The 21,001-nt window shown below is 46.6% G+C and overlaps 2 protein-coding genes across 10 annotated transcripts in view; one reads left to right on the top strand and one right to left on the bottom strand.

Annotated features, from left to right (window-relative positions):
* Positions 1-816: 816 nt before the first annotated feature.
* Positions 817-5,483, top strand: gosr2 (golgi SNAP receptor complex member 2). Its single transcript, XM_080857266.1, has 6 exons — positions 817-942; positions 1,705-1,769; positions 2,817-2,925; positions 3,631-3,763; positions 4,144-4,284; positions 4,474-5,483. Exons 1-6 carry the CDS (start codon positions 914-916, stop codon positions 4,633-4,635), a joined length of 639 nt encoding a protein of 212 aa, XP_080713392.1. The 5' UTR covers positions 817-913; the 3' UTR covers positions 4,636-5,483.
* Positions 5,484-7,444: 1,961 nt separating this feature from the next.
* Positions 7,445-21,001, bottom strand: part of gpatch8 (G patch domain containing 8) — a 35,821-nt gene continuing 22,264 nt past the window's right edge. For 7 of the 9 annotated variants that reach the window (XM_080856584.1, XM_080856583.1, XM_080856580.1 and 4 more), the window contains 5 exons: positions 17,476-17,543; positions 14,512-14,598; positions 14,110-14,253; positions 13,821-13,951; positions 7,446-13,419 (listed from right to left, as the gene is read on the bottom strand). In XM_080856584.1, coding sequence (XP_080712710.1) covers positions 9,330-13,419; positions 13,821-13,951; positions 14,110-14,253; positions 14,512-14,598; positions 17,476-17,502 — 4,479 coding nt within the window. In that variant the 5' untranslated portion in view covers positions 17,503-17,543 and the 3' untranslated portion in view covers positions 7,446-9,329. Of the gene's footprint in view, positions 13,420-13,820; positions 13,952-14,109; positions 14,254-14,511; positions 14,599-17,475; positions 17,544-21,001 lie in introns of all 9 variants that reach the window. The other 2 variants (XM_080856577.1, XM_080856576.1) reach the window with 1 other exon arrangement.

Genomic DNA, 21,001 nt, shown 5'->3' with positions numbered 1-21,001 from the left:
TGTCTTTTACTCATCAAAGGTGTGCGTGCAGCCACTGGAAATATCTACTGACAGGATCACTGTCAGGAGAGCAACAGTGCTCATCTCTGGCTTCGACAGCAGCTAAACACATTTCAGCCTGGAGCAAGCAAGATGGGTGGCAGATGGCTGCTTCACTGAGATGGGGATTTAAAAAAGACATCTTGGCTAGATATATCCATTCAAGCATTAGGTGAGGTAGAGCTCTGGCAACACATTTCATAGGTCAACACCATTAAAATAATTCTACTTCCATACATTTTACAGGGGAAACGATTCTACTAGACCTTGACTGACTAGAAGACCTCTAATAGGTAAACAACCATTTTAAATTAATGATTAAGACAACAAGTCTACGGGAAGACATTTTTAAATACTATTCAGAACACCAGAGTATGCAATCATTCGTTTAGTACTACCAACATGGTAGAATGACTGACAACATGGTCATGGATGGCAGGCTCAGAAATAATCTGCTTGGTTTCAAATGGACTATTGTAGGAACCTCCTAAAGTTATGGTACACAAGGCTACTAATTTAAGTAACATTAAAGTGTCTGGCTCACTACTTTTAGTGTGGGCTTTACACCTTGGCTTATGTAATTTTAAAGACGTAAAACGTTTACTATACTTGCTTTGATGTGCTGCTGGTAGACTGTTACTATAATTACAACGGCTAGAAGCCCATTTCTGGATAGGCAGCATTCACAGGTTCTGTTACAACTAATTATGTACAGGCAGTCGGAAACGGCCTTGATTCCATGAGACGGGTCCTGCATGGGTGTGACGTGTACAACGAACGGAAGTGAAACTGCATAGTTGACGTAGCGACAAATATCTTTGAAGCTACTATATTCAAGACATTAGCACAGCTGTTTAAGAAAACAACAGAAACCATGGAGACTCTGTATCATCAGACAAACAAGTGAGTTACAAGTGGGATCATTCTGTTAGCTTAGCCATCTCGCTATAGCACGTTGTCTTTTTTTTGCCCTACTGTGATTCATTTAATTTTCGGCAGCAAGCTAACAAGCTAACACAGAATTGTGTTAGTTGTTTTATGTTAACGTTACAAGTAGCGCGAATTTCTTGAGAGTTAGGACAAGTAGATGTACACAAGTATACAACATTTAGCATGCATGAACCATACTGTCAATGTCATTAACTTCACCGTTAGAGCAGAGACGTGGCAACCCAGGAATGTGGTGTGTGGAAGTAACGGTAGCTGTCGTGACATTCGGCTCTTCTGTTTAAATAACGTTAACGTTAGCTATGACGTTAACCACATGTATAGTTGTTGTTATTGTTTTATTAACAGTGATAAATTCCTCAATTGTACTCAGAATCAGACCATGTAACTCAAGGACTTGCTGTTATCAGAAACATTAAAGGACTTAAATGTTATTGATGTATTGAATGAGCAGGGAGCGTCAAGCATCTATTAAATACTTATCTCTTCCGAGATCACCTTCTCTCCTAACACCTCTAACATGCTTAGTTTACATATGCTGTGCTCTTCCTTAGCTGATTTTGCATTTAGTCTCATTGAATAGATTCAATACTCTGTGCTTTCTCTAAGGTTTCCTACTGCACTGAAGCTTGTACTGAAGTTTTGTCCCTCACTTGTCAGTCGTTTTTAATAATGGCATCTGCCCAAGGAGTAAGTGTATGATTTTTCTGTGACCAGGCAAATCCATGACATCCAGTCTCAGATGGGGCGACTGGAGATGACGGACCGGCAGTCAGTTCACCGTAAGTCGTCCATGTTTCAGAGGGCTCATGCTTAACAGTTCCTCAAGCAGGCGTCTATAATCTCCCTGTAATCCAGGCCTGTTGTTTGTGGTCAGGCGGATTCTCCTTTGCCCCCTCGGACTTTGTCCCCCAATTACCAAGCATTGACATAATTACTTTAATCAGTTTCTCAAAGCATTAGTCATAAGATAACAATCTAATAAAACTGGTTACAGTGGCACTGCCAGGGTGTCAGGTAAGGTTTTACATTTGAAGGTATAACCCATTCCTCGGGAGGGAAGTGTAAAATCACTCCCAGTAAAGCACATCAAAGTATGTCATAAACTGGCCCTGTTCATTTCTGATACTATTTAAATCTTCGTCACCTAAACAGATTTATGTTGTCAGCTCTGTTCATAAAAATTGGAATTGTATCAGTTTAAATGGACACCATACAGAGCCTCCCATGTGAAAGATGCACAGCACTTTTACAAAACAACACAGGTTGATCTGTTTACTGAGAATAAAAACAGAAGATCATTTATTTTAGACAAAATATTAAATTGGCACTCAAAGCATATTATACCGTATAAACTTGGGTATAATATGTAGATCACGGGGTAAGACGTGACCAGCACATAAGCCCAGCATCTCAAGGCAACAACATTTTTTGAGTTGCAATCGCAAGTAACAGACCACATTACAGATTTAAAAAGAAAAGGCAGTCAGTTCTGAACTGGCAGAAACCAGTGTAAAGTGTGATTATAGACTGGAAAAGACAGCCTAAATACACAGTGGCATGTTGTCAAATAATGACCTTAAAACGTGTAAATGTATCTTGAGGTGAAATGATGCTGTTTCAAAGACAAAGGGAGGTCACAGTTACTACCCTTTGAATGTTATTTGAGTAGTAAAAACTATTGAAATTATTATTTTTGAAAGCACCCTCACATTACAGCATTTTTTGACAAGTGCCTAAACCCTTTGCCCTGTGTGTGTGTGTGTGTGTGTGTGTGTGTGTGTGTGTGTGTGTGTGTGTGTGTGTGTGTGTGTTTTTGACACGAGTAGTGCTGGAGAATGAGCTGCAGGCCCGCATCGATCAGATCTTCAGCCACCTGGAGCGATTGGAGATCCTGGCCAGCAAGGAGCCGCCCAGCCGCAGACAGAATGCCAAACTGTGAGACCTGATGCCGCTGTTGTTAGAATTACCTCCCTCCCAAAAAAAAAACATTTCTCATGGGTCTGCTCTGCTCCTGTGACGTACATCAGTGTGTCACCACAGCGGAGGGTAGTGGGGAAGGCTGGAGGGGTCGAGGCTGATTGAAAGGGAGGGGTTGAGAGATGAGATGGCACCCAGGTGAAGGGTTTTCCCTGGGGGGGTGTGTGAGTGGCTGTGTATCTGTGTGTGTGTGTTTGTGTGTGTGTGTGTTTGTGTGTGTGTGTGCGCGCGCACGTGAGTAAGAGAGAAAACATTCCCTGAGAGAAGGTGTCATTGCTGGCATTCTTGCTCCTGTGGCTGCAGAGCTGCATAAACACCCCGCAGGCCACTGCACCTGAGCGACCAGACACACACACACACACACACACACACACACACACACACACACACACACACACACACACTTACTCTCTGTCAAAACTTCAATTGCTCACCAACTCAAGCAAACACACACTCACAGACCCACATACATATACTGTGTTCATGCTCACCCTCACATACACACACATACATGAAGGCCCAGATGTTGGCTTAGCTCACTCCCAAATACACACAAGCAAGAACCAGTGGAGGATCATTAGGGGAGGACAAACAAAACTCAGAACTGAGTTAAGATTGTCCTTCCTAAAGTATGTGTCTCACTCTCTCTGTCTCTCTCTGCAGACGTGTGGACCAGCTGAAATATGACGCCCAGCATCTGCAGACGGCCCTGAGGAACTTTCAGCACAGACGCTATGCCCGCGAGGCCCAGGACCGGGACCGAGAGGAGCTGATGAGCAGAACCTTCACCACCAATGTCAGTCCGCAGTCGCAGTCGCAGTCACACACCAGAGGCATCTTTCACAAAACAGGGTTAATGAGTGATCTCAGTTTGGGAACTGCTTTAGTGCGTCTTTGAGGTTACGTCCATGTATTCCCATGACTTGGTTGGAGGATTCTAGGTTTAACTAGGCCCAGTTGCTGCTTTATGAAACGCTACCCTGGCTCCTCCTGCTGACCTACATCTAATCAAACAGCTTAGATTAGTGGAGAATCCAAATTAGTTTGAAAAGTAAGTCATCAGTAAGTCAAAGAAAACGAATTTGAAAATCTCCTGTCCTAATGCCTTGCCCCAGTTTAAGAGCCCATTGAAATGAAACTGTTTGTTTGTTTGTTTGTTTGTTTGTTTGTTTGCAGGATGCAGACACCTCCATCCCCATCGATGAGACCCTTCAGCTGAATACCAATCTGAACAACGCCCACAGAGGCATGGATGATCTTCTGGGCAGTGGCTCCGGCATCCTCAATGGCCTGCGTGACCAGCGCGGCACACTTAAGGTGTGTGTGTGTGTGTGTGTGTGTGCCTGTCTGTACCCACTGATGTGATTCAGTCGTCTCTCACCTGACCTTACACAACTTGGTTGACCTGATCAGCCACATCAATCTCTTTCCAACCTGTTTATTTAAAGTATTTGTTTTATCACCTACTTTACGTATAAAACATGGTTTTCATTGTCATTATTGTAGGGCACCCACAAGAAGATGCTGGATGTAGCAAACATGCTGGGCCTGTCCAACACCGTGATGCGCTTGATTGAGAAGAGGGCGTCGCAAGACAAGTTCATTATGGTGGGGGGAATGCTGGTGACCTGCGTGGTTATTTTCCTGGTGGTTAAATACCTGGTCTGACCTGACCTCGTGACCTCTGCCGCCTTACCTGACACTCGTTGACCTTGGATCAGGACCACAAGCTCCGAACGCTAACGCTCCTGAGGTCATGACCCCCATTCTCCCTGCTTAAAAGGCTATTGTGTCCTTTTAGCCCCCGGAACATGGATTTAAAGAGTTCAAACTTGGTTTCAATGGAACATTATTGACACAGTTCCTTCACTGTGGGACAAGAGGACCTGGGGTTTTGCGTCAGTGGCTGAATCTCTTATTTCTTAGTCTTTCTTTCATACCAATTCCCTCTTCTTTTTATCGTCCTCTCTCTGATAGTTTGTTTCCCCTCTGACGGTCTCAAGGAACAGAACCTGCCTAGCCGGCCACAGTGTGAACTAACAACTTAACTTGGACATCCTGAAGAAAAACAGAGGCCAGCCACAGTGTGAACCAACAACTTAACTTGGACATCCTGAAGAAAAATAGCCACTTGTTCACATGGACCCACACTTAGGAGCAGAAGAGGAAGTGCGAAGAAAGACTTTTAAAGGACCACATGACTTATCCTCTGTACATAACGCATAGAAACGGATTCCTTCCTGTGTGTAACAATAACAGATTTAAACTGCCATGGTTGTACTGTAACTCTTTTTGCAGGCCCTTCATGAGGACTGAAGGGAGAGTTTTTCTTTAGGGTGTAAACTTGTTCACCTGCCTTTTACTGTCTGATCAGCTCCTTGTTAGTCTGCTGCAACCCCTAGCATGGAAAGTGCTTCATCACCAAGGGTCATTTGTTTTGTTTATAATAAACAGTCTTCTCTACTCACTGGTGAGTTTTAGCCCAAAGGGGCTGGGCCAGACACACAAACCCTTCATATCCAGTGCCTTTTCTCATCTTCATGTTGTAGTTGTGATCTATTTGAACATTGAAGTTCTATACACTATATACACAGACTGGATCTTGTGGCTCCGTGGTTGTGTATGCTTGCATCTGCTTAACCAGGGGTCAGTAACGCTTAAGCCAACAGGAAATGACAACTTTTATTGACTGGCCCCAGGGAACCTGTCTGCCTGAGCGTCATCTTCCCCAAGGAGGAGATCTGCGTAGTCTGTCTTGCAATACACTGTACCTACAGTGGTATTTGGAATTCATTGAAAATGACACAAGTAACAATTACAGTTAGGATCAAAAAGGTCAATTTTGGATGTCCTTTTGAGGTTTATTTTTTTTTGTCTGGAGAGGCATGGTGGGGTCTGGTCCTGGAGCAACAATATACCTGGAGGTCAGGCTCCCGTGAAGATTTTATTTAGGTTTGGTAACGTTAGGCCTACTCATGGCCAGACTTCCAGAGACTGCCCCGCCTGAAATGGGTAACAAGCACAGACCAGAAATACCTTAAGTTGAATAAGTTCAAAGTTAACATGGAAAGCAAGGGTCTATTGGTAGAATGAGTCCTGAATTTATCCAAGGACTTAAGGGGTCATATTGAACTGAAGAATTGTTTTTTATAACAAAAAACTGAACAGCCAAAAATAAACCTGAAATGAATGAGCATTGAGGCAGAGTGGTTGTAGTGGTGGGTCGTTTTTTTGTAGTCAAGAGGCCATTAGGTTTTTGGGTTCAGATCCTCGTCCTTCCCCTCTTTATCAACCTGAACAGACTCCTTAATATGTCTGGCTTTGCTTCAATGATTTGTCGTTTGAGAAACCTTAAAGACCATGAGCATTTTGGGTTACATTGGGGAGCATTGTACAACCATCGAACAACCATAATCTACACCTAACGAACACTAGAAAACTATTTCTAAGAGAGCACAGAAAACCTCTTCTGAAGAGCAGCTCACCAGGGGCTAAGGTTGTCACTTTCCTGGTGGCAGCAAGGCACAGTCAGTATATTTAAATAAGAACAAGTCGGTGAATTTCCAGTTCATTATGAGGATGAGAGGGGGAAATGGTTTAAACGAACGACTAACCTATCTCCTTACAACCATCATGTGATCAAGTAACCCCACTTTATTTTGTTTCCAAACCTTGTGAGAAGATAATGGACAATTCATTCTGGCACTGTAAGATGAATCATGTTCAGTTTTGAACCCTGATTTATGCTGGTAATTGGACTCAGATCTGATCCCATGCTGCTGCTCTTACATACCATCTTCATACCCTACGGGAGAGTCTTACACCCTCTGGTGTTTTTCTGTGCAGGTGGGTAAGCATCAAGTCACAATCAAAATGACTTTGGCATAGAGGGAGGCAAAACACAATCAACACATCTCACCATATGTCAATAGAAATATTCTACTAACATAAATGTACACTACCCCTCACCCTTAACGGTTTTCAGGTCAATGTGGCTGAACACGTTTCTGATTCCACTGAAGCCAAACGTATCTAATCATGTGCAACAGTACTGTAAAACATGCAGACGTATCTAATCATGTGCAACAGTACTGTAAAACATGCAGACGTATCTAATCATGTGCAACAGTACTGTACAACATGCAGACGTATCTAATCATGTGCAACAGTACTGTAAAACATGCAGACGTATCTAATCATGTGCAACAGTACTGTACAACATGCAGACGTATCTAATCATGTGCAACAGTACTGTAACACATGCAGACGTATCTAATCATGTGCAACAGTACTGTACAACATGCAGACGTATCTAATCATGTGTAACAGTACTGTACAACATGCAGACGTATCTAATCATGTGCAACAGTACTGTACAACATGCAGACGTATCTAATCATGTGCAACAGTACTGTAAAACATGCAGACGTATCTAATCATGTGCAACAGTACTGTAACACATGCAGACGTATCTAATCATGTGCAACAGTACTGTACAACATGCAGACGTATCTAATCATGTGCAACAGTACTGTACAACATGCAGGCGTATCTAATCATGTGCAACAGTACTGTAAAACATGCAGGCATGTTGACATTTGTTGTAGCATTAACTGCCAGTGCCCAAACAAGGGTGTTTCTGAGCAGCAAAAGCATCCAGACATTGAGCTGATTCCCTCAAATGTTCACTAATAACCTTGGCTCTTCCTGCTCATAAGTCCCCTCAGATCCATGGTTGAAGCACTGTGTGATGGTACTGGAGTGGCTTTCATACAGTGTTTTAGTGATGTGGTTTTGATTGTTTGTCATCATAATGAATCAAAGACTAAAAGGTACATTCGTTAACAGGTCCCCTAATTCAGGTAGGTAATATATTAATTATGGAGGTCGTTATCTGAACTGGAAATGGTTTATTTTGATGACTCATTTAAGAAATTATAAAAGCAGATACCAATACTGCCCTGTACAGAGTATATTTCATATAAGCACCCTCCCCCTCCAGAGACAAAAGTGGACACCGTTTCCCCCTTTTTCTTCCCATCCCTCAGAAATACATGCCTTTTAGTATTTTTTCCATCATCTTTTATCTTGTACAGGGTTTACAAACCTCTAGAACTTTACATTTGACTTCAACTACAGCAACCTTATTTACAAGGAACTAAATTACACCAGAAAGGGAAATCCTGTTTTCTTAGGAGAAGATACATCATAAAAAAACAAAACAAAACAAAAACAAAGCTTCAGAATAGAAAATAAAATTATTGCAGTATACTACAATCATTACAATTGTTACATGATGCGGAAAAACAGCATCTCCATGTGTAGATTTCAGTGCAAGTTCGAGTAAAATAATCTGATCGTGGTGGGAGAATGACTACAAACCCAACAGTGACCTTTACGCACTTCATTCATTGCACAAGAGGGAAGTGGTTTGGTACTTCCTGCTTGTGACTGACATTCAGAACGTCATAACATTTTGAATCAGTGTAACCAGTGTGTCCCTGGGTGTCCGCTGTACTAATGGAGGACCTTGGGTCCTTAGAATTTCATGGAACCATTTGTTCAGTCAGCTGTAGAACGACATTTTAAGACTTTGAAAAAAAGAATGGCTTTTGTTAGCTAAATACTCTACATTAATATTTTTTAGAATTGACAAATTCAAGTACCACATAATGCATCTGCTGAAGTGGCCTGGCCTGATGCTTCAGCGTGTGACCGTGATTTGAGAGGAGAGACGAAGAGAGAAAATGTCGCTGACAGGGAGCAGGAGAACAGTAATATTCTTTGAAGCTTAGAAACCTTATTTTATGACAAGATATATTATCAATATGCCACACAAAAAAACAAGCTTGTTATTCTCCAAAACAACCTCTTTCCCCCCATACCTCATGGCTTTAGCCTACCAGGTTTCCTTGGGCAAAAAAACAAAAAAAAAAAAGACACAAAACAGGACACCAATGTCAACTGCAGGATTTGAAGTCAACAATAAGAAAAATACTCCAGTGGATTCCTGCTTTGTTTCATCTTGCCTCTGGGACTCAAAGGAGTCCTTACCCTGCCCACCACCACCACCACACCTCTGCCCAGCCAAAGTCCCCGTAGGTGAGGTCAGGTGATGGGGACCGCAGCTGTTCCTTTGCTTCCGCCCTGCATAGACAGTGCCCCCTAGTGGAGGATCATCAGCTGGGGAGTCGCACCCCATCATCTGTCTGAGCAGCCTGAAGGAGACAGCCCTGTTACCTGCCCTCTGCACTTGGACTGGGCGAGGTCAGGCCGCACAGGAGAAGGCAGGCGTGAAGTGGATTTGGCCTCTTCCTCCTCCTCTCCTGCTGGAGTCTATTCTCCAGTAGAGCGCCCCCCTCTTAGGAGCCGTGGTTGGGGGGATGCTGGAGGTCCTGACCGGAGAAGATGGGATGCAGGAAGGGGTGCAGCTGCAGGGCGGACGCCGCAGAGGAATGCCGCGGGGCAAACAGCGTGGGGTAGATGGCGTGGGGCATGTGGTGTAGTGCAAGGGGCGAGTGGTGCAACGCAGAGGCAGGGATGATGTGGATGGGCTGGCCAGACAGGAAAGCCGTGTGGTGGCCCTGGATTAAGCCGCTGTGGCCTAGTGAGTGGCCCAGTGAGTGGCCAAGATGTTGACCCAGGTGTTGGCCGAGGTGCTGGCCGAGGTGCTGGCCGAGAGGTGAGAGCGAGATGGGGGTCAGGTGGTGCTGGGGGATGTGGTGCACCTGCGCCAGCTGGGCGTGGGCGTGGGCCTGCAGCTGGTGGTGTGGTGTGTGTGGGTGCATGCCCATGGCAGCGGTGGCGGCGTGGTGCTGCAGGATGGCGTGCTGCACGGTTGTGATGGAGGTGGCCGAGGCGGACGACACCGCCGGCTGCTGCTGGTGGATGTGGATTTGCTGGAGAGTAGGGGGAGGGGGAGGCGCCTGTACGAGGTTGGCGGCGGCAGCAAGGTTGGCCGCTGCCTGCGCGGCCGCTGCAGAGGGGAAGGTCTTGACCTGCTTGGCCAGCAGCTGCTGCTGGATGTGCTGCTGGGCCGCCTGCTGCAACTTGCCGTACTTCTCCATCTCCTCCGGCGTGAAGGTGATCGGCTGGCTCTCCAGCGGCGCCAGTCCGTCCTCCTCAGGTTCCATGAACTCTTCCTCATCCATGTTGGGCGGGGCGTAGCCAGAGTAGGGATGCATGGTGGGCTGCGGGCCCATCAGACGCTCCATGATAGGGGAGGAGGGGTCAGGGGCCAGATCTCCTTGGAAAGGTGGAATCAGAAGACCAGGCTCCGGCTCAAACAGCTGAGGCTCGGGATGGACCTGCAGCTCTTCAGAGTTGGTTGCCAGAGGGGGATTATCTTCCTGCTGCTTCGGCTGTTGTTGTTGTTGTTGTTGATGCTGCTGCTGCTGCTTTTTCTGCACTGGAGGAAGAGCAGGTGGCGGAGGAGGGGGAAACTCTCTGATGAGCTCTACCGGGAAGACCTCGCCCCCTGCCTCCGAGCTCTTCCCAGCACTCTTGGCTGGATCTTCATGGCGGGTCAGGGAAAGCAGAGATGGCTTCTTACCTGCCTGCAACTTGCCAAACAAGGGCAACATGCCTTTACTACCTAAAATTGGGGGCAACTTTGGCCCAAAGTAGCCCTGTGGAGGGTCCTTGACCTTCCCACCGGGCTTGTTTGTGCCCGAGCCGTGGTTGTCTGAGCCCTTGCGGGATTGGATCTTCTCCAGCAGCTGCCGGGCCGTGAGGGAGTTCCTGCTCTCGCTCCCGCCTGTCCGTGTTCCCTGTGAGCTGCTGTTGCGCCCACCGCCACTGCGACCCGAGGTGCGTGGGGACTGCGAGCGGTAGATGCTGGTGCGGTTAAAGTGGCGTGTGGGGCTGTGGCTGCGTGGTGCAGGGGATCCCCGGCTGGAGACGGAGGAGCGCGAGGTTGGGCTACGGCTGTAGCTATGCCGCCATGAGCGCCCACTGCTGCTGCTCCGGCTGCGGCTCCGGCTGCTAGAGCTGCGCGAGCTGCTGCGCCTCCTGTGCCTCCTCCGGCCGTGGGAGCGTGAGCGGGAACGGGAGGATGAGGACGACGAGGAGTAACGGTGGCGGCGTGACCGGCTGCGGCGCTCGTAATCTGAGCCAGATTCGGATCGGCGCTTGGAGCGGCGACGGCTGGAGCGCGTGTGGCGTACACCTGTGCTGTAGTCACTGTAGCTGTCGGAGTAGTGGCGGCTGCGCCGGCTGTAGCTGCTGCCTGCCGAGGAGCGCTCTGAGCTGCTGGAGTACGACTGACTGCGGTGGCGTCGCCGGCCGTGGTGGTCTCCATGGCGACTGGAGCGGCTGCGGGAGCGGGCAGAGTCCTCGCTGCGTTGCCGCCGGCTCTGGCCGTGGGGGGAGCGGGAGCGTCTGCGGTGGTTATGGGACCCTTTAGAGCCCCCGCCTCCTTCCTCCTCGCTCTCGCTGCTGGGCGGCCGGCCGCGCCCTGAGCCTCCTCGCTGGGCAGAGGCTGAGCACGACGTTGGAGGAACACGAGGTTCCACCTTCAGACGCTTAGTACCGTTGTGTTCCTCCGAGGTACCAGCTTTGCTCTCCTCTCCAGCCGGGCGTTGAGAAACCTCCTTCAGTGGACGCTTCCTCTTTCCTGCCTCAGCTGCCGTGGAAACCCCAGCTGAAGCCTCAGGAGGAGTGGCTCCTTTGTCCTCCTTTTCTTTCTTCTTGTCTTTGTCTTTGTCCTTCTCCTTCTCTTTCTCCTTCTCCTTCTCCTTCTCCTTCTCCTTCTCCTTCTCCTTCTCCTTCTCCTTCTCTTTCTCCTTAGCCTTACCTTCGTCCTCGTCACCCTCCTCCTCTCCAGCCTGCTTGTTTTTGCTCTTCTTCCGTTTGTGCTTCTTCTTCTTTTTGGTCTTCTCTGCTGGTGCCTCAGCCTCTCCCTCCGCCACTGCGGTTTTCTCACGCTCTTTGTTTTTGCGTTTGGAATGCTTGCTCTTCCGATGCTTCTTTTTCTTCTTCTTCTTCTTGGATCCTCCCGCTTCTGGGTCCTGCACCTGCTGCTCACCCCCCTCTGGCTTGAGGTTGGGCTGCTCTTGTTCCGAGGGCCTCGCTGCAGTCTCTGACACCTGGCTTGTCGAGGGGGCACTGTCAGGATTATCCTGTTTAGGGTCCCGACCTTCCCCGCCAGACGCTTTGGCTGTCACCGTTACACCGTGTTTGGACTCCCCACCACCGCCCGCCGCTTTGGCATTCTTGTTGGCACCTCGGCAGCGGGACAGCTTGAAGTCGAAGTAGAGGGGGTTGCAGCTGTAAGAGAGGGCGGGCTGAGCGCGGCTGAACTCCAACAGCTCTGAGGGCCACTGCAAGGTGGTGCTTTGGTCTTTACTCAGCACTGGGAAGAAGGGGCCTGTAGGCACCCGAGGGCCCTCCTGATTGGGGTCCCCCGCTGGCGTGACAGGGGTAGGGGTGGGGGTGGATGAGGGGGCAGGGGCAGAAGGCGTAGGGGTTCCAGAACCTTGTTCACTCTTCTCCGTTTTCACTTTGGGTAAGGAAGAGGGAGTGGGCTTGGCAGGCTTGCTCTTTGTGGTTTCGCTCTCCGGTTCCTTCTCGGGTTTGCAGCTTGTGGCTGTGGGCTGTGGGGTCAAGTCTTTGTCTGCTGCTTCCTCTGTCCATTCTTTCCCTTCTGTTCGTTCCTTTTCTGCCATTTCTGATGCTGTTGCTGTTTCTGCTTTTTCTGCTGCTGCTGCTGGAATTGCTTCTGCTACTTCCCCCTTCACCACTGCTGCCTTTTCCCCATTTTCCTCTGCCCCATCCTCTTCCGCTTGGAGCAGGCACTGGTCTGAGGCCTTCATGAACAGCAGGAACTGGAAGTGGGGTTTGACCCGGCAGTGTGCAGGTGGCATGTAGTGGTAATACTGGGGCTCCTGACCCGCATAGCCTTCCTCTTTCTTCATCATCATCTTCAGTTTGTTAAGCGTGGAGGCAAGTGAAGCACCATCATCGGCTGCTGGCTGGTCGTCGTTGCCCGTCACCACGACTTCTGCCATTGCCGTGGCAACACCTGCTGTGCCATCCGCACTCCCCCCAGCCCCTGCCGTCTCCGTCTCCCCGGTTGGTTTCTCTCCAGCCTCCTCCTCCTGGCCTTCCTCTCCTTCCAGCACCTGTTCTCTCGGGTCGGTGAACAGAGCTGCAACCGTCTCCAGCTTCACAGGGGCCTTCTTGGCGAAGGAGAAGGACACACTGACTTTGGGCGCCTGCGCTGCTGCCGCCTGGGTGCTCGGAGAACCGCTGCGCTTCCCGAAGGAGAAGCTGATTGGCGGTCCAGGCCTCGGGGAGGCCTGGTTACCTTGCTCCTCAGCTGTCGATACTTCGATGCTTGTGCTGTCTGACGCCGTGGGCACACTCTCTGGATTGGAGGCTTCACTTTCATCCTCCTTCTCACCATCCACAGCCACTGTCGTGGCCTTGAACATGGGGCCACTCCCAGGAGTCCTGTTGAAAATACAGCAGTTAGTTAGGAAGAACACCTTTGTTAAAATAACATTCTTAAACTGACATGTTTGCCATTTACAAAACCTGTTCCATACATTCCACATCTCAATTAATCTTAATTCCATGATTTTATTCCAACATAATTACATGTGTTAACCATAACACATCAATTTCACTCCAAATAGATCCATCTCTTTAGTATGCAACAATTAATCTGAGACTGCGAAAAAGCTTGTTCCACTGGGGATCTGATATTCTGGGGCAGTAAAATAGGAGGTATCAGCTTGGATTGGTTGACTCAGAGAGGCCATTATGCTCTTGAAAGCTTTGGGCAAGTGTGAGTGAATGCCAGTGTTTTATGTGTGCACCGATGGTGGACACTAGGGGGCAGCACCACTTACAGGTCCTGCTGCTTTCTCTGCTCGGCCAGCTCGTGCAGCCTCCGCAGCATCTTCTCCTGCTTCTTGCCACCCTTGCGAGAGCGAGACGACACGTTCCGTGCAAACTCCCTCTGCTTCAGCTCTTTCAGCCTCTGCAAGGGACAGAGGAAAGGAGAGAGAGGAAATAAAAACAGAGATGGGGAGAGTCAGAGAACGACAGAACATAAGGAGGTGTCGCCAGGGCAGAAAGAGAGATTTTTCTACTTCATTCCCTTGACCTGCTACTTCATACTGCGTGCATATTTCTCACCTGTTTATGTGCGTGGTCATAAGAGTTGATGTGGTTGTCGAACTCTTGATGTTTTGTGTACTGCTTGTCACATAGCTCACAGTAGAAGTTAGCCCTCAGGTCCTCCAGAGCTTTGGCAATGGCCTTCTCCTTCTCTGCAAAGTCCTGTAGACAGACACAGTCATGGGTGCCGTTTTGTAACTCCATCATATTAATGATAAAAAGGTGAGAGTGTTATGTGTGTGTGTGTGTGTGTGTGCGTGTGTGGGGGGGGGGAAGGAGAGCGTGTCTCACACTTAGATGTCCAGTGACAGGTCGGTGCAAACAGACACATGGCACAGAGAGAGGCGATGACGAGCGAGAGGAAAACTTTCCCACCAAAGCACACACAAATGTGCTGAGTCATGGTAGAAGGCGACTGACCTTGTATTTCTGCCGCAGCTCCTCGGTGTCCTCTTTCTCAATCTCCAGAACCCTCCGTTTCTCTGTTGCATCCTCTGCATAATCCAACTACACACACACACACAGAGTACAGAACAGGTTAGACAGGTAAGGCTCACACACACGCAGAGGCATATACCATACTGAGGTTAACATGCACGCACACGCACACACACACACGCACACACACGCAGAGGCATAAACCACAGTGATATTAACATGTTCACACATACACAGTGACAGAATAAACATGCACACTCACAGTGACATAAACCCTACAGATATTAACATGAACACAGATACATATAGTGGCATAAACCATGTTAAGTAGGGATGGGGGAAAAAAATCGATTCAGTTACAAATCGCAATTCTTTTGTGTCACAATTTTTTAATCGCCACGCTGCCTCCAAAATCGATTTTGTTTAAAAAAAAAATATTTTATTCAAGGCGGAAAAAAACGTTGCCGCTTATAATTCTACAGATTGCGCAATGCATTCTATTTGTGATTTCCTTACTGCTAGACGCTCAGCTTCACACATAGCTAGGTAGGAATACATGTTGGACAGCAAACATGTCAGACGTTGGTCCCGAAATTCATGCTGCCCCTCAACAGTTTAAATCGCACGTCTGGAAGAACGTTGGCTTTCATAATTTACGAGGAAAAAATTAGTTAGACATGAGCAATGCTGTTTGCAAACTTTGCCACGGTAAGATAACGTAATGTGCTAATACAACCAACATACGTGCCCATGACACTCAACACCATCCAGTTATCAGACAAAACGGAGGAAGCCAAACCAAAGGAGGAAACAAACGCTGGATACAGTTTCAGTAAGCTCCCCAGCAGTTTAGAAAAAGCTAATCGCATCACAGAATCAATCTCTCATTTTATATGCAAAGACCTTCGTCCATATAGTGTGGTCAAAAATACAGGTTTTCGTAACATGATTTACACATTAGATAGGGTGACCAGACGTCCTCTTTTACCCCGACATGTCCTCTTTTTGAGACCTAAAAAATGCGTCCGGCAGGGATCCCAAAAACATCCGGGACAGTCGGATATTTGTGTTTCTCTGAGTCCTTCACAAATTAGTTGTTACACGACAAAACTAAAATTGTATGTAGCATGTGTCAAACTGAATTTAGCCATCACCTTAATACTCAGCACCTGACCGAAAGTAGTCCTAGGTTAGATTGTCGCCAACCCACACTCCTGGACTTCTCTAGGAAAATAACTAGACCAACTCTGTAGTAGTTTGGGTTGCCGGTAGTTGAAGACGGTGGGCTGACTGAGGTGATTTGAATTGCTTACCCCTCGAGGGGCACCATTGTGTCTCGCATACATTCCTTGTATGACGGTGAGATAGCATGAAAAAAGTACAATTAAACAACAGTCTAAAATACACGCTGTCTGAAGTGATTACCCGTTAATTTATAAGATTGAGTCTTGAGAAGAAGATTTCATAATGTTGCCCTAATGACAGCCCTTATTTTAAGAAAACTTGTACTGATTCTTTTTCATTTACCTTTCATTTATTGTTTAAAAGGCACCCAGTGCAACTTTCAAGGCAAAAATAAACATTCAATTTCTAGTCTTTTTTACACGTAGTAAGTTTCAATAACTCCATACCATTACATATCGACATTCAAGGAGCAAAGATGAGACGTTGTTGTGTGGTGAGAAAATCGTAAACAACAACAATCTTTATTTATTGGTGCCACCAATAAATAAAGCAGGATTCCCGTCGGCAATTCTCTGAGTTTTCCGATGAGTCCCGAACGCTTCCGGAGATTCTAACACGGAAGGCAGTGCTGTCTGTTCTAAGGTATTTGCTGAATGTTACACAATGATATTCCGCAAATGTGGCCCATGCATTGAATACAGTTGTTAGTACTTTCATGCCTGTAATTGAATACAGTTGTTAGTACTTACAAAATGAATTATTATTATTATTATTATTATTATTATTATTACTACCTGTCCAACAGCACACATGCAAGTTCGCTGTCCCTCTGCAGCCCGAGTTTCTCGCTTAGCTTCCTCCATTCGTCAAATGTGTCGCCCAAGAGCACACCAACCCATATGCTTCTTATGGAACTTCTGTTTTTTCTGTGGTGTCGTGAAAACAAGAGGTCGACCACGCTTTCTCTTCGTCTTCGTCTCAGAACAACTTAGATCATAACCATGCGCTCGCAAATAGTGAAGTCACGTGTTCGGAAAACTCAGAGAATTGCCGACGGGAATCCTGCTTTATTTATTGGTGGCAACAATAAATAAAGATTGTTGTTGTTTACGATTTTCTATCAGTTCTCACCGCACAACGACGTCTCATCTTTGCTCCTTGAATGTCGATATGTAATGGTATGGAGTTATTGAAACTTACTACGTGTAAAAAAGACTAGAAATTGAATGTTTATTTTTGCCTCGAAAGTTGCACTGGGTGCCTTTAAAAGTAGCCTAAGTGGCATTCATTTCTTAATCTGTCAGTTTGTGAGCAGTTGACAGGGGCTATACAATTAAAGGGCACATTTGTATTTATTTTCTCTATTGGCTGCCCTGCTGTCATTAAGTTAATGTTAAGATTTAGGAATTCAAACTTTAAATAAAACTTGGAAAGCTCTAAGTGAATTTGACTGTGTTGTAATTGAATGTATGATTCAACTGTTTTCCATGGTCCAGTTTAACAAAAAAAAGAAATCATAATATTGAAATCACTTGCAGAAATCGCAATACCCACAGAATCGCGATACATATCGAATCGGCACCTAAGTATCGTGATAGTATCGTATCGGGGGGTCCCTGCCGATTTCCGTCCCTAATGTTAAGGTGTACAAACACACACACACACACACACACACACACACACACACACACACACACACACACACACAGACTAAACAGGACTGGCATCCACCCACACAAACACATGAAGCACCACACTCACCTCCATCTCCATTCGTCCCATTCCCATGACATCTTGTTTGAGGCTGATGGGCACAGGGTCGGTCCGGCCTATTATTTTTATATTTTGGGGAGGGGGGGCACAGAGAGAGGGACAAGTGTTATTGTTTTGGGAAAGAGTGGGCGCACAAGGGCGCACTGCAAAGGGGGGGGGGGGGGGGGGGGGGGGGGGTAGGGGTGGGGGGACAGCCTGCGCAGGGCACAGGGTGCTGGGTTAGAGAAACTGCCTTCAAGTGCAAGAGACCAGAAAGCTACAGTGAACCAAACGCCCAGCCATTCTCACGGCTTGCTTCCACCAGGGCCCTACCATGTGGCCTGGCTACTTGAGGAGGATGTGGGCTCAATGGGAACTGGTTTGGGACTAATGTCTTATGCTCTTTCCTGTGAAAGAGTGCATACATATTCAACTGAGAACCAGATGAATGAGTAGCATGTTCCAATTCATCTTTTACTTTTACAATTTTATTTTTTTAATATTTGCATTTATGTGGCAACTGGTGATTTGCATGGGAGTATCTGGATGGCAAGACAGTTTGCAGGGAACATTACTGGCAGAATTATGTCTAGCTCTCCTCTCGTATCCCTTTCCATTCCCCTCTTCCTCCCTCCCTCCCTCCCTCCCTCTCTCACTGTTCATCTCCCTCTCCTGCCATTTTCACACAGATGACAAATCACCACTTCAGCAGACCTGCCTTCCATCTCACATTGCCTCTGCTTAAAACACTCTCTTTGCCCTCATCTCGTTACCATGACAACACTATGCAAGCTGTGAAAAGGACTGGGCCAGAGGAAAATTAATTCAGAGAACAAACAAAACGGGAAAACAAAATCAAAAAGAAAACTTAATGGATAAATCAAATAAAACAAAAAGAAAAAAAGACAATCAAAAAGAAAACACTACGGTTGGAGATTGACACATAATTGCTTAATCCACTCATAACCAGCCAAACGAAGCACAGAAAGAAGGAGGGAGAGAGGCAGAGAGAGAGAGAAGAAAATATATATATACAGAGTGAGAGGACACAAGCACTGAGCTACAGCAGCAGCAGTGACGTCACAGGTCAGAGGTCGCCATGGTGACAAGTGCAGGGGTGGGAGTTACTTACCTGAGCTAAAAGAACAGGGCAGACACACACACACACACACACACACACACACACACACTCGTTTGAGACACACACACACACACACACACACACACACACACACACACACACACACACACACACACACACACACACACACACACACACACACACAGGGCTTTTGTGGGGTAAGAGGCACAAAAACAGAGAACATACACAAAAATAAGTCATACTGAGCTGCTGCTGCAGGGACTGCCGCCATGAATACAGCCAATCACGACTCTGTTCAATCCTTTTTAGTTTGGTTTCAGTTTTTCCCTTTCCTTTTTAGTCTCAGTGGCAGGACCTTCTCCCAGGCCATTATCCCCTTGGGCTCATGCTACAGCTTTGTGTCTTTGTACAGCGCACACAAATATGTTCATTCAATAGATGTGGTCAACCAGTTACCATTGGTTCTTTGACCTTTTCATGTTTTTTCACCTGAGGTGTTGACTTTGAGGGGCTGTTAGCACAGATCCCACACCCAACTAACTCCATTTGGCCGGCCAGCCACACGCACGCACACACACACACACACACACACACACACACAAATGAAAATGATTCAAGGGCAGGGAGTGTGATAGAATATGCCTCATCAAATGAACTGATGAACTGGTTCCATTTTCTCCTCTTAACCCTTCCAGTTTCATCCAGCCCCTCACGCCCCCATAGGTACATAGGTCACATCAGTAGCTCAGCCCAATGGAATAATTACAGCCCTCAAATCCTCACAGTACTGCCTGGCACCAGGGCACCAGAGGAAGAAGTGTGTGTGTGTGTGTGTGTGTGTGTGTGTGGTGTGTGTGTGTGTTAGAGGGAGTAAAAGAGAAAGACAACGACACAGGGGGAATATGCGTAAATTATGTGGCCTGGTCATGTGAAGGAATGCAAAAGTACATTTGGAGCATGCCTGCCATTTCATTCACCATTTCAGTTTGCGCATACATGTGTGCGTGTGTGTGTGTGTCGGCCGTGGTGCTCTGGTGCTCAAGCAGTGCTACGGAGGGGGTACGTGTGTCACCCGTCAATCCTAACCCATCCCCTGGGACTTTACTTCAAGGCCCCTCTAGCGGGGAGGGCTGTGTGTGTGTGTGTGTGTGTGTGTGTGTGTGTAGTAGGGATGTCACGAGAACCGATACTTACAGTACCTTTCGGTGCTACAATAACAAAACACAAACGATACCCAATTTTTTGAAGCACCATAGGTACCGTGAGCACCGGTACCAGCTGTTAGAATCGGTGCTACGCTTCTTCTGGAACTGACGGGGGCAGTATACGCTTCGGTGTTCCAGTCGACGTTTTGACATGTTTTTCACACGCAGATCTGCCATTTACTATTGTAAACGATGAAACTAGTGGAGGCGGCCAGGTGTGAAGTGTTGCCAGACTGGAAATGGCGTATCGTATCATAGGCTCATTTTGGAGGATAATTATCATATCTGGCAAAACTGGGAAGGCGGTCGACCAATGAGAGCAGGTCAAAAAGGTGGAATGTAACGGAGATACCCTTTCCAAAAGACGTAATATTAGTTTGTGAAACACAAATATCCGACGAGGCTAAATCCCGGACGCTTTTGGAATCCCTGCTGGACGCATTTTTTAGGTCTCGAAAAGAGAACATGTTCGGGTAAAACAGGACGTCTAGTCACCCTACTTTTGAACATTATGCAAACGATGCTACCGTGTTCTTCAGACCAAGGGAGATTGTCTTTCAGGTGCTTTGCTAAATTGAAAGTACTGTCATCTGTATTTGAACTCAAGGATAGTTCTGATTCATATTAACAACATCCAAATAATGCAGTTTTTCAGTTTTTTAAATCTGTCATACTGAGATACACGTTACATGATGTTTAAAATGATGGGCACGTGTGTTACAATGGCTAATGTTATGTACGTAGTTTAGGTAAGCTATGCTGTAGTTTTAACGTTAGCCTATAGCCTACCTTGGTTAGAATTAGTTAGAGAGAGAAAGAGAGCATGTATCTGGCAAGTATCATGACTAAACTAGGGAAATTCACAGAATGTCCTACTTTAATATAGTTACACATAAATATGCAATTGGTTTGACAAAACACGATTACCCAATTTATTTATTTTTTCCGATGCCATAGACTCAATGTAGCCGATGTATAAGACTATTTGCGAGTGACAGTTGGAACCACACTGAACATTTCGATTTATTTTGTATTAAATACGTCCTTTAAGAAGCTCAAAACTCATGTTCATCTTCTTAGCTGAATGGCTGCACTGTTATATCCACTGTTTTGTTTTTGCACAGTACCTTTTGAAAAGATGCCTGGAAGTCAGGGATGTGTCTGGAGTCACTAGTTGTTGCACTTTAACCATTAATTGCATTTTATTATGTTGTGCTATGCTATATTG

The sequence above is a fragment of the Sprattus sprattus genome (genome assembly GCF_963457725.1).
Source record: "Sprattus sprattus genome assembly, chromosome: 18".
Taxonomy (NCBI): Eukaryota; Metazoa; Chordata; class Actinopteri; order Clupeiformes; family Clupeidae; genus Sprattus; species Sprattus sprattus.
Note: the sequence above shows the minus strand (reverse complement) of the source record. Positions and strands in the feature narration are given on the sequence as shown.